The sequence below is a fragment of the Myotis davidii genome, unplaced genomic scaffold (genome assembly GCF_000327345.1).
Source record: "Myotis davidii unplaced genomic scaffold, ASM32734v1 scaffold534, whole genome shotgun sequence".
In the NCBI taxonomy this organism is placed as follows: Eukaryota; Metazoa; Chordata; class Mammalia; order Chiroptera; family Vespertilionidae; genus Myotis; species Myotis davidii.
The window spans coordinates 5394610-5407906 of NW_006286678.1; the positions used below are offsets into that span (position 1 = coordinate 5394610).

Genomic DNA, 13297 nt, shown 5'->3' on the forward strand with positions numbered 1-13297 from the left:
GAAGCTGGCCAGGCCATAGTCTGTGATTTTGAGCACAAAACGACTATCCACCACACAGTTGGAGGACTTGAGACTCCCATGGAATGCAATAATGCTGTTATGGAGAAAGGCCATGCCCTGCAGGATACAGATCAAGTCATGAGATTGGATTGTTTCTTTTTTTTTTTTTTTAAACTATATTTTATTGATTTTTTACAGAGAGGAAGGGAGAGGGATAGAGAGTTAGAAACATCGATGAGAGAGAACCACCGATCAGCTGCCTCCTGCACACTCCCTACTGGAGATGCGCCCACAACCCAGGTACATGCCCCTGACCGGAATCGAACCTGGGACCTTTCAGTCCACAGGCCGACGCTCTATCCACTGAGCCAAACCGGCTTCGGCGAGATTGGATTGTTTCTGACTTAGGATACCCCCTCTCCATGAGACAGGCATTAGCCAGCTATCTAAAGATCTTGGGGCCATAAAAACAGTAAGCTAGTTGCGGAAGGCTTTCTGTACACAGTTTCCACCCAAGGAGACAGACAGACTGGGATAACCATCTCCTCCTTGTGCCATGTGCAGGCTGTTGGTACCCAGGCACTAGGGAGAGAAGAAATGCTTTGAGGAGGGGCAAGGGGAGCCATCAGTTATTAGCCTGGAAAGGGCAGTCGGGCTTCTGCGTAGTGAAGGGAGCAGAATGATGAGAGTGAACTCCAAGAAAGCTATGACACCCATGGTGGCCTGCAGTGCATGGCCACTACTTAGGAAGACATGGCTTGAGACCCAAGCAAGTATCAAGAGTACTTAGATGTATCAAGGAAGATTAATGAGTTGTAAACCTTAATGTATACCCATGTGTAGGTAGGCAAGTAAGGATGGAGGAGGAAATTGACCTACCAGAGGGGATGCTAGGCCAGAAAGAAAGTGTAGAAAATAGTAAATTAGAAAAACTTGGAAAAAAATAAAAATCTGGAACTGGACAAAAGTAGGAGACAGCTGCCAAGCCAGTGAAGAAGCCTGAAACTTCTGGCCTCATAGGGCTGATAAAATAACCTTGTGAGAATTAAGCAGAAAAATCAAAGCTGGCCCGGCCAGTGTGACTCAGTGGTTGAGCATTAACTCATGAACCAGGAGGTCATGGTTCAATTCCAGGTCAGGGCACATGCCCAAGTTGTGGGCTTTATCCCCAGTAGGGGGCATGCAGGAGGCAGCCAATCAATGATTCTCTCTCATTATTGATGCTTCTATCTCTCTCTCCCTCTCCGAAATTTAAAATATATATACATACACACATATTTATATTTTTTAGCAAAGCTGGCTTCAAGTGTGGTACAAATGATCCACTAGGCTAGCTTACTGACTATGACACTTGTTTCTAAACATCTGTCCAACCCGTGCAAGATTCAAATTTATACCATTGAAAATCCATGGACTTCTGGGTCACCTAAAATTAGCTAAAACGTAATATATTAGAAGATACCAAAGGTTTACTATAATTTTCCTTGGTTTCTCTTAGTTTTACTAGTAAATGTTCTTTTTCACATTTCAGTTTTTCTGAACAAAAGAACAGATATGCCAAATATTGGTCAGAGAATAAATTGTGGGGAAAAAACAAGCGATAAATATTTCTGGAGACCCCATTCATCTTTTCCCTGCTGAGAGATTTTAATATGAGCTCTTGGAGGGTTAAAAAATAAATAAAAAAGATGGAGAGAGATTTGAGATATCTAGGGAAGAAAGACAAAAATTCTCTACAAGTACAGGACTGTCTGTGGCAGATAAAACTCATTCCCCCAATTAAAAATCCCAGACCCTTTGTTTACCCATTATTACTCAACAATAGAAATAGGGGAAATGGAGAGAGGACCAAAAGGAGAAATCATAAACAAACATAGAAAAATGGAGGCATTTTAAAGTGGATGAACTCTTCATGAGGCGTAGGGAAGACTCACCTTAACAAGGTCATTAATGAGTGAATAACGGAACATCCAGTCCAAGTTGATGCTGTCATTTTCCAGAATATCCTGGCAAGTGACATGAAATGGGTTATGTGACTACCCTCGTTCCACTAGCTATCAGCTGCATAGAGTCAATGTAACATTGAGCCTGACTCCTCCACCTCTGTAACCTTCACCTATCCCTCACCTGTAAACTCCCACGAGTACAATACTCAGTGACGATGCAAATGTTGGGAGGGTCTATGCAAGCACCAATGAAGCGAGTGAGATGGTTGAACTGAACATCTCTCATCTAGAAAAAAAAGGGGGGGGAAGGAAGAGAGAATTGAGAGAGCTAAAAATTAGATACAGAAATCTACCCCTATACGAGAGGGCCTTTCTCTCAATGGTACTTATAACTCAAAGTCATTTATAAATGAACCCACTGCCCTCCTAACCAATTTCACCCCTCACAGTCCTCCCCTTTCTCTTCCCTGTCCCTGTCTACCCCTTGCCCTCAATCCATACACCTTTACGTACATGTTTGAGTTCAAACAGAACCTGCCGGGTCAGCTCAATGCGCTTCTTATTCACATGTTTGATGGCAACAACATTTCCCTGATGGCGGGAGTGAAGGGGGGAAAGGAAAAATTAATATCAGAAGGCATTTCTGGGTGCTAGGAATACTGGAGAACTCTGGGAAGATCTAGGAGCTCAGCTGAACATTATGAGGGGCAGAGGTTCATGGGAAGAGGTGACAGATGGGAATGAAACAGGATGAAATGGTGGGGACCAGAACAAGCGGATGACTGTTCACCTTGAAGTGACCGGTGTTGGCAAAGATCTGGTATTTCCCATGGGCTGTCATAAGCGAGCCGTAACTGGATCCCCGCTGGGGCCAAGGGCAACATGGAGGCGGAAGGATGAAAGGAACATTAGATGATGGTGGTAGTGCAGGGACTATCATTACAGGCCAATGTGCTGGGAAAGGTCCAGGGTAAGAAAGGACAGGAACTCAAAGGAAAGCGGAGGTACAGCTGAGACAAGGGCTCACCAGTGACAGTGTGAGGCGACTGCCTGCACCTTTGTGATATCGCTCTGAATTGCCAAACTGCAGCTCTTCCCAGCGAATGCGCCACAACATGCTAGCAAGCTCCTTCTCCAGCATCAGTTTTCTGTAAGGACTGCACACCTCAGTTGACTGGCAAGCCCGAGCCTACCATCCCATAAACCAACGGTGGGGTTGCAGGGCTTCCCTGCAGCTCCTGAAGCTGCTATTTTACACCCGCGACACAGGACTGACATATCTGACACATGCAGTGGGCTCATTTAGAAACACCGAGGCCAAAGGTAAAAGTTTTTTCTGAAAATGGCAGCGTCCATGGAAAATTCGCCTGGCCCTTGTAAGACCCCTCTCAAAACCACTAGGTAGCATACCCCGTGTCGAACCAAAAGGGGGAAAACAACACCCAGGCTAAAAGACAACGAAAGAAAAAGGCGAGAGAGGAGGACATTAGGTCCAAGAGACGACCTCCAAATTAAGAGGCCTGCCCCCAGCCCATGGTATAGGGCAGTGATGGCGAACCTTTTGAGCTCGGCGTGTCAGCATTTTGAAAAACCCTAACGTAACTCTGGGGCCGTGTCACATATAGAAATTTTTTGATATTTGCAACCACAGTAAAACAAAGACTTATATTTTTGATATTTATGTTATATACTTAAATGCCATTTAACAAAGAAAAATCAACCAAAAAAATGAGTTCACGTGTCACCTCTGACACGTGTGTCATACGTTCGCCATCACTGGGATAGGGACTACCTGGCCTCAGCCAGAATGCCGGATGGCAATGGGAGGTAGGAGGCGGGAGGTCAGGGGAAAAGCCCAGAACTCACCGGAAGATGAGAAAGCTGGAAACACCAAATATGATGAAGGTGATCCCTGTGCCCAGCGCCACAATTGCCAGAGTTGAAAATGGAGCTGAAGGGGAGAGGGGGCCCTGAGGAAGACTGCGTGTGGGGCTGAAGCACGGGGAGGGTGATGCTCAGGTGCAGGGAGGAGACAGGTTTCTTGAGGGGAAGAGTAAGGAGGGGTGTTGAAGTAGAGGTAACAGTAGAACTAAGGTGGGGCGTCAGTGAGGGCAGCGGGGACGGGAAGGAAGGGAGGAAGGAGGGCTCCCAGTCCCCGCACACACCCACTTTTATCACAGGATGGGTCGTCCAAGTCAAAGGCACAGGGGGGATTGTCCAAGGGCGGCGCCCCTTTCACCCAGGGGATAGGCCGTCCCGTCCACCAAATCTGCTTCTCAGCTCCTGAGTAGTGGGCTGCAGGCTGTGAGGAGAGAGAGGACTGGGACCACGGGCCTGCTCCCACCAGCCTCCTCCCCAAAGCACCCCGCTCTCTGGCTGCTCTCCCCCAACCTCCTAGCCACCCAGATGCAGATCCAGCAGAGGAAACAGTCCCTGCCTCTGGTTCCTCTGATTCTGCCCCATTGAACCCTGGAAAGCTGGACTCGCAGAGCCCACACTCTCCTTCTTTTTTTTTAAATATATTTTATTGATTTTTTACAGAGAAGAAGGGAGAGAGATAGAGAGTCGGAAACATCGATGAGAGAGAAACATCGATCAGCTGCCTCCTGCACATCTCCCACTGGGGATGTGCCCGCAACCCAGGTACATGCCCTTGACTGGAATCGAACCCGGGACCTTTCAGTCCGCAGGCCGATGCTCTATCCACTGAGCCAAACCAGTTTCGGCCACACTCTCCTTCTTGCCTCCTCCTCCACTACCTGAAAGTCCCCGGAATCCAGGTCTCCCATGGCCCACAGGACAAAATCGGTCTCCCGGTCATTGTTCTTGTCCATAACAACCAGTCCAGTTACACCTGAGATAGAAAAGCATAGCCCTTACTTTGAGATCTACCTTAGGGTCCTTGCCTATCTCCACAGTTTCTCCAATTACCGCACAGTCTGTCTGACCCTGCTTTTATTTTTATTTTTTTAAATATATTTTTATTGATTTTTTACAGAGAGGAAGGCAGAGGGATAGAGAGTTAGAAACATCAATGAGAGAGAAACGTTGATCAGCTGCCTCCTGCATACCCCCTACTGGGGATGTGCCTGCAACCCAGGTACATACCCTTGACTGGAATTGAACCCGGGACCCTTCAGTCCACAGGCCGACGCTCTATCCACTGAGCTAAACCGGTCAGGGCCTAACCCCACTTTCAATAAGTGTCCACTTCTGCCATGTTTCTGACCCCTATTAACTCTCCTCCCGGCCTGATATCTGTATTTTCTTCTACCCACTCCACTCCTGAGCCTGACAGCAGCCCCCTGGCCTCCATCTGACCCTCTTCATTACCGTGGTATCTTCGTCCCTGCATTTTTTCCACAATTCGAAGTCCATCTTCCCGGGTGCCCCCTTCCTGTATTGTCTCCTTCAGGACTTCGGCATATAGCAGGATCCCATCGTAGAAGCAGCCGGCGATGAGGTTCATCTGGGGGTGGAAACTCCAGCAGTGCTCTCCAGTATCCTGCCAGGCCCCAGCCCCACCCCCTTTCCCATCGCTGGGGTCTCCTTCTACCCCTTCTCTCTTCTGGTTTGCTTTCTTCCCTCCTCTCACTCCTAAGATTCACCCCTACCTCACTGGATGCTAGAGCAGAAGGAAAATCCTGGACGGAAGTGGACAGCCCCCAACGTAGGGCCGGCTCCACGGCCACTGCTCAATGCTGAGTCAGGAAGGAGAGCTTCCCTCAAAGCCTGGCCTGATCCTCAGGAAAGAGATCTACTCACCAGGGAGGGGGCCAGCTCCACACCAAAGTCTTCCCGGGCTCTTATCAGAAGGCGATTCTGGAATTCCTGATACTCAGGGTTTGGGGGTTCTCGGTATGTGATGACCAAAACCATCTGTCCCAACAGCACATGGGGAAGAGTGAACAGATGTCCAAGATGGATTTTAGGGGATGAGGGGAAGCAGGAGAGGACACTTGGTGAAATACACATGATATAAAATATACGTGGGTGAGTCTGAAGGCTGAGAGGATGCTAACCTCTATGTTGTGTGCGTGTGTGAGAGGGAGTATGTGTAGCCTGTGTTTAATACATCTGCGGAGAGGGCTGGCGCACCTCCATGAAAAGTAGACAGGATGGTTCTGGGACAGTGGAGCCTGGTCTTCCGTCCCCAGAGCCCAGGCCCTCATCTTCCCGAAGCCCCTACACCACCTAGGCCTCCTCACAGAGCTGCCACAGCACTCACAGCATCTCTGTCCCAACCTTTCTGGTACCTGGTCATGCTCAAGGGCGCCACTGGGCAACAGCTCCTCTCTGAGCGGTTAATTACTGTTAATAGTATCAGTAAAATGTTTACATTTCTATTAGGGACATTTGAACACGGTGCCTCCACCCTGTGAATCAAAGAGATTTCAGGTCCTATGACAACTGGGGGAAATACTTTGAGACAGTGATTCCATCTGTGAAAAGCCGTAAGCCCATTCATTCAACGTGTGTGGAACACCTACCATACGCAGCACGGTCCTGCATACTGGCACGATCCTACACATCACTAGGTAATAGACATGCGTCACAGAGGAAACACAGTCACACGCCTACACACATTTCACAGATGAGTTAACGACACATTTGGTCTCAGCCACGCACACGTCGCACTGGCCACAAGTCAGGGTGTCCCTGTCTCTCGCTGGGGTGTCTGCCTCACTCCCGCTGGCCTCACACATTTCCCCTCTTAGCTGATGAACACACTGGCTTCCACCTCCACCCCAGTCCCGCACAGTCATTGAGACTGACCTCTGCCTTGGACGGGAAACTGGCTCTGCAACCTCAGGGAAAGACCTCAGATCTATATATATTGTGAAACGTGACACTGGGAAATGGCAGGTTTAAATCTAGTCATTTCTATCAGTTTTGTTTGCTCTTGCCACAGAAAGCCCATACAGAGATACCAGACATGTCACATATGATCTATTTTATATCAATGTATCCCAGGTAGGAAATAATGAAGCCAGTTTCTAATGTACATTCATTATAGCCTGGAGTTTGCTTTGTGAGGTAATATTCTTATTCTTACTGGAGCATTCAGATGCTTGATCACACACTTCTAATGCCCTCCTGCTCTTGGGCAAAATTAAGAAGGAGAGAGGGACTGAGGATGGGGGTGGAAGGGTTTGTTGAGTAACATCTGTTCCAAGAATAAAAGAAACATAGGAGGGTGGGATATTGTTGGCAAACAATGGAAAAGTCAGTAAAAGGGCTGGAAAAGATCAGGTTTAACACAATTTCTGTTTCCATATAAAGGCTAATGACGGGTTTTTCATGTTTTTAAACAGTAAACCTAGAGAGGTTTGTTTGTTTGCTAGACTAGCAGTTCTCAAACTTCTTGGTCTCATGACCCCTTTACACTGCTAAAAATTATTGAGGACCCCAAAGAACTTTTGTTTATTTGGACTATAGCTATCATATTTACAATGTTAGACATTAAAACTGACAAATTTTTTAAACACAAGCACACTTCCCATAGCTGCCAGAGGATGACATCATCACACGTCACGTAGCCTCTGGAAAACTCCACTGGACAATCATGGAAGGAGGGTGACAGAGGCAAATAACATCTTAGTATAATTTTTAAAATAGTTTTGACCTCATCGTTGCCTAAAAGGATTTCAGGGGCCCCCAGGATCCCAAGACCACACTTTAAAAACTGCTACACTAGACTGTTTTGCTGGGGTTACTAGCTAGTAAAAAATGGAAGGAAGGAAGGACGGAAGGAAGGAAGGCAGGCAAGAAGGAAGGAAGGAAGGAAGGAAGGAAGGAAGGAAGGAAGGAAGGAAGGAAGGAAGGAAGGAAGGAAGGAAGGAAGGAAGGAAGGAAGGAAGGAAGGAAGGAAGGAAGGAAGGAAGGAAGGAAGGAAGGAAGGAAGGAAGGAAGGAAGGAAGGAAGGAAGAAAGGAAGAAAGGAAGAAAGAAAGAAAGAAAGAAAGAAAGGGAAAGAAAGAGAGAAAGAACCTTCAACGAGTTTCTGTGCTTGTGCGGGAATCAAAGAGAAGTGAAGGTAAGTACTTATGTCCTATTTCACAATGGATCCCAGGTGAAAAAAACCCACACAAAAAGGGTTTAGCAGTAGGTGGAAGCCAGGAGTGCGCCCAGGAAGAGTGCAAGGGCAGCAGACGGCTGCCTCTGCCTGAGGGCCCACCCACACTGCGACCTGCTCCAGCAGCCGCAGGAAGCCCTGTTCACTGTGACTTAAAAAGACAAAGAATGGTCTCCCCAAGAGGTTCACCTTCCACACAGCCCTTGGTTTAGTGCTTATTCCATTCTAGCTGCATGTGTCCCCACCTAGGTTGTGGCCTCCGCCTGGCTTCCTGACCCTGTAGTCCTCAAATGCTCAGTCAGGGGCTCTGGGTCCTCAGAGCCTAGTCATTTGCTTATTTAGTTCCACTGCACCTGCTTATCTTCCCTGGTTGATCATCCTGGTTTACAGCACCTGCCAGCTCTATTCCTGTCTAGACGAATTCCTAGCCCTCTCCCTGCTGTCCCCAACATACACCTTAATTCAGTTCAACAAATATGTACTCAGCACATGGAATACAACGATGAACATGATCCCTGCCCTCAAGCGGCTCTCCATGTTATGAGCTGGGACCTTTCCTTGAGCATGAGACCCTCCTGGGAAAGCTTTGAGCATCTGTAGCAAGGCCTCCTCGCCTCTGCTGCCACCTGTTTCAGACTGGCTTGGTTTGGGACCCGAGTGGGCCAGGTATCTCTGGAGTAGGGTGCTCTGCTCTTTAATCCTTGGCTGGACCTGACCACCCAACTTTCCTCACTTTTGCCCTGCTTCAGCTTTGGAAAAGGACGAGAGTAGCTTTGCCAGAGGACAGACACCCTTTCATCCCCTCACCCCCACCCCATCCCACCCCAAGCTTTGGTTTTCCCATCAGCATATTCCCAACTGCCTGTTTCCCCTTCCGTTGTATTGTAAGAAAACTCTCCCTCTGTCTTTCTGTCTGAATAATGCCTACAATGAATAGGAAAACTGGGAATTAATTTATAGAACTGTTAGCTAACAATATCCCTCCTCCCCCTACCCTAAGTGCTGGGGCCCCTTGTCTGATAGAAATTCTCATGCAAGGAACAGAGGTGTTCCTTCCACAGAAAAAATACATCCCAAAGGCCATGGGATCCTCCCATCCAGGAGGGTCCTAGGGACCTTCCTTGACCGAACTGGCTAAATACAATCCCCTTGTTATTTTTCCTCTTTATACCGGTCTATTGTCCTTTTTAAAAATTTACTAACACATCACCATTTATATTTGTATTTGTTTGCTTAATGTCTGTCTATTCTACTAAATGTAAGCTCCAAAAAGGCAGGGACTTCATCTGTTATGTTCTCCACTGTATATCAGTACCTAGCACAGTGACTGGGACATAGCAGGTGCTCAATAAACACTAAGAATAAGTCAGCCTTCAAATGAATTAAACACTGAGTGAATAGAATATAAACTCCACAGTAGACAGAGTTAAGCACAAGAGTAGGAAACTCATTCTAACCGGGGGATTCAGGGATTATTTCCTAGAAGAGAAAATAATCGGTCTGAGCCTTGAAGAGTCTGCAAGCATTATCCAGATGAACAAAGGTGAGAAGGCTGTTTTAGGCAAAAGTTATGACATAAAACCTGTCCTGCCACTGCCTATGTTCAGGTGTGACAGTCACAAACTCATACTCAGGCATGCAAACAGATAATGTCATTCACAGTCAGATGCATGTTAGTCAGTCACAATTACATGTATAAATCTTACTCATGAAATCTTACTCATTGGAGAAGATGGCCATCTAAGTCCAACCCTCATAAACGTCTACTTAGAGTCAAAGAATCTCCAAGCTAAAAGGACCTTAAGGTTATCCCATACACCATCCCAAATCCTTTTTGGGAAAAGGAGGGATATGGATAAATAAATAATAAATACACAAGTCAGTGAAATATTGGTGAGCGGATCAGGGAACAATTCATGGGTAGGATCTTGAGAGGCAGAGATTTTGGGGGAAGGAAGAGTATTCAGACAAAATAATCAAAGAGCACAAAGGTGGGGGCAGAGAGGCCCAGGGGTCAGGGGCTGGAGTAGTTGGCATGAAGGGCAGTAGGAGGTAAGACTGAAAAAGTAGGTTGAGGACAGACTGTAGAAGGTCTTAAATAAAATAATGATTTGGGACTTAATTCTGTAGGAAATAAGACATTGAAAGTTTTGATAAGAGGAGTGAAATGAACAGAGTCATGTCAATTCTCCCTACAAATTGTTTCTCAAATCCATTTGTTTCCATGCCTGCTATCATCACCCTATTTCAAAGTCATATCACCTCGCTCCATTCTAACCTTTCACAGGTGGCCTCACTGCCTCAAGCCTCCTCTTCTTCCAATCCACCCTGAATTCTGTTGTTATATTTCTCTTTACGAAAAAATCTCAAGGATCCACAGTCAAGTCCAAGTGGCTACATCTCAGCTCAGAGCTCTCCTTACATACATAAGTCAGTGAAACACTATTTCCTGCACCTATGTCAGGTGAACCCTTCTTTCTTGTCAGGTCAGTATCTTCTTGATCCCCTAAACATGCCCATTCCAATCTTTTTCTCTTTGCTCAGGCTGCCTGGATCCTCGCTCACATGCTGCCTAGAAATATGACATCTATCTTTAAAGTCACAACAGTCTCACTTCCTTTATAAAAGCCAACCCTAACCCCAGCCACATTGACGCTCCCTCCTCTGAACCACTAAAGTTCTTAGTGCTGTTCCAGGATACACAATCATATCTTTTCTGGCACTTGTACCTAATTGTATCACATCACGCCTTGCCCCTCCAAAAAGGGTGCATGCCCTCCTACCGGCTGGGATGAGATCTTTTCCTGAACTTTTCTCCCCCACACTATGGTCTACTCCTGGTGCTCAGGAAAGTCAGTGTTCTGGGATCCTGGGAGGTAGCCTTGGCAGACGCACTGAAAAGGACTCACCAAGGTGAGGGAGTAGTAAAGAATGATACTAGACTAGAAAAGCCTCTGTTCCTTTCATTCCTGCAGCTCAAAATCCCTGCCCTGTGCCTGGGCTCCTGTGGGTTCTTGTGAGAGGCAGAGAATCTCCAAAGAAGCTCCATTTCCCCCACCTCCTTCAAGTTTGGCTTAAATGATACCTGAAAGGCCTCTCTGAGGGCCTGGGCCTGTTCCCACGTGCGATTGTCCTGCCAAGGCCGGCCTGCACGGAGACTCTCCCCAAAGACATCCAGGTAAAAGAAGACATAATCCCCATTGGTCAGGTTCTCCCTCTGGGCCTGAAGCAGGATCTCATGCAGCATCTCCAGAGGGCCGCAGATGTACACAACTGGGAGCAGGTATACAACAGGGGGCACCCTGAGAACGCATCCAGGTCCCCAGACAGCCCCCTTTCTGAAACCGTCCGCACTGCCGTCATTAGTAAGGAAGAGAGTGCCCTAAGCTATCAACCACCCAACAGATGCTCCCCACTCTTCCCCTGGGAGTCTATGTCATAAGTACCCTGGGGCTGTGTGGGCCATCTGGCCGAGGTCAAAGCCTGACCCAGCCCCAGAGGAAGGGAGCCATCAGCCTGAAGCCCCTCTTCTTCCCAGACCCCTGCCTGCTGCTCCCCACCCAGCCCTCCTCACTCCCCCCACTGCCCGCCTTTCCCAGGGCTCAAAGGCACTGGCTGCTCAGAAGTTCTCAGTTGAGCTTTACATGTCTTTCCCAGTGATTTATCATAGACCCACACTAGAAGGGGTCTTGGGATCCCAGTCTCTGCTCACAGATAGCCATCCATTTTGAAGTGGCCACCAACTCATTCACTACTCTAGGGCACTCTCATTGCTCCCCAAATTCAATTTCTCCCCAACCCCACCTTGTCCCCTGGCACAAGCTTCACCCCTCATACGATCTTCTTCCTTGTTTACATCTGCCTATGACGTCAGCAAGCTCCCATCAGGTCATGCCCTAGCCCTCACACAGGTGCTTGGCCACATGCTTCTGGACCCCAACCACCACAAACAGCTCCTCCACGCCTGTCTCGATCTGCGCCTGCCCATGACGGCCGCAGATGAGCCCCAAGAACACAGTGACCCTCCTCCCCTGACCTCCGAGAGCCGCGGCCACACTCACTGCGCCCGTTGGACCGGATGAAGTGGGTGGCCTGCTCAGGACCCCCCGGCTCACGGGCGTACACGTGGTGCTGCACGCTGAGGTTGTTGCCCTGCAGGGCCTCGAAGACGCCCTCCACGGTGAAGTAGTGAGGCCGGTCGTCCGTGCGAGCGTCCAGATACAGCAGGGCCGCGCGGGTCGTCCAGTTGAAGTGCCCGTGTAGCGTCACCACGAACTCACCCAGCTTGGGCGCGGAGGGGCCGGTGCGCACCAGGGTCCGGTAATGCTCACTCTTGGCCGCAAAACCAGAGGCCACAGCCCCCGCCGTCAGCAAGGGAAGGCGCCAGTGGGAGGCAAAGCGGGCCACAGAGGCGGCGGGGTACACGCACCCGGGGCCCAGCAGGAGGTCGGGGTCATGGTACAGCTTGAGGTCCACGGCGCGCAGGGGTGCCAGGTACTCGGAGCAGGCGCCATCTAGTTCGGAGCTGACAAACCGCAAGTCCACGGGCAGTGCCCGGCCCAGCGCTTCCACGGCTAGTGCCACGGCCGGACCCACCCGGGGCCAGGCCCAGGCATAGCTCAGGTTGTGTTCTGGCAGCACCACCGCCAGCGTCAGGTTCCGAGCCAAGGGAGGACGCACCCCACCTGCCAGGGCTGCCACCACTAGCAGGAGTGATGGCAGTGCCATGGGGAGGAAGCAGCAGCCCCGCCGGCCCCAGAACCGGGGGCCACCCTGGCCTACCCTGCAGGCCCGAGCACCACCCAGCCTGGAACCGGGGACGACGGCCAGGCCAGGGGAGAAGAGAGGGCGAGCCAGGCAGGCAGGGAGCACAGTGGTGGGGGGAGAAGGGGAGATGGAGGGCCCCGGGGTGGGTGAGGGCTGAGGACTAGGAGCTGGGTGGCGGGAGGAGGGAGGGGCCGAGGGGCTGCCACTGGGATGGGGGCCGTGGGGTGAAGTCGGCTTCTGGATCCAAAGTTAAGAAGGAAAAGGGGATCCGAGGCTGCGATGGGGTGGAGGCCGGTCCAAAGGAAAGGCCTGGGGGGCCGTCGCAGCTGGAGGGGTTAGGAGGGCAGAGAGCGGCGCAAAGGTGGACCACGGGGTGGGGTGGGAGGGCGCCCGCCCCGCGGAAGGTCGGGGACATGGGCAGGCGGGCAGCGAAGCAAGGCCCGGCCGGAGGGCGGAGAAAGGCAGGGGCAACTCTCCCAGGGAAGGCTGCTCCGGAGCTCCAGCTCGGA

At 49.7% G+C, this 13297-nt stretch overlaps 1 protein-coding gene across 1 annotated transcript in view; it reads right to left on the reverse strand.

Moving 5' to 3' along the window:
- The window catches only part of NPR2 (natriuretic peptide receptor 2), a 17701-nt gene extending 4410 nt beyond the window's left edge, over positions 1 to 13291 (reverse strand). Inside the window, exons 1-13 of the mRNA XM_006758620.2 lie at positions 12083 to 13291; positions 11107 to 11294; positions 5712 to 5825; positions 5280 to 5415; positions 4706 to 4800; positions 4116 to 4248; positions 3813 to 3897; positions 2974 to 3094; positions 2737 to 2811; positions 2460 to 2537; positions 2128 to 2232; positions 1935 to 2006; positions 5 to 117 (exon numbers count right to left, since the gene is read on the reverse strand). Coding sequence (XP_006758683.1) covers positions 5 to 117; positions 1935 to 2006; positions 2128 to 2232; positions 2460 to 2537; positions 2737 to 2811; positions 2974 to 3094; positions 3813 to 3897; positions 4116 to 4248; positions 4706 to 4800; positions 5280 to 5415; positions 5712 to 5825; positions 11107 to 11294; positions 12083 to 12749 — 1982 coding nt within the window. The 5' untranslated portion in view covers positions 12750 to 13291. The remainder of the gene's footprint in view (positions 1 to 4; positions 118 to 1934; positions 2007 to 2127; positions 2233 to 2459; positions 2538 to 2736; positions 2812 to 2973; positions 3095 to 3812; positions 3898 to 4115; positions 4249 to 4705; positions 4801 to 5279; positions 5416 to 5711; positions 5826 to 11106; positions 11295 to 12082) is intronic.
- Positions 13292 to 13297: the final 6 nt, after the last annotated feature.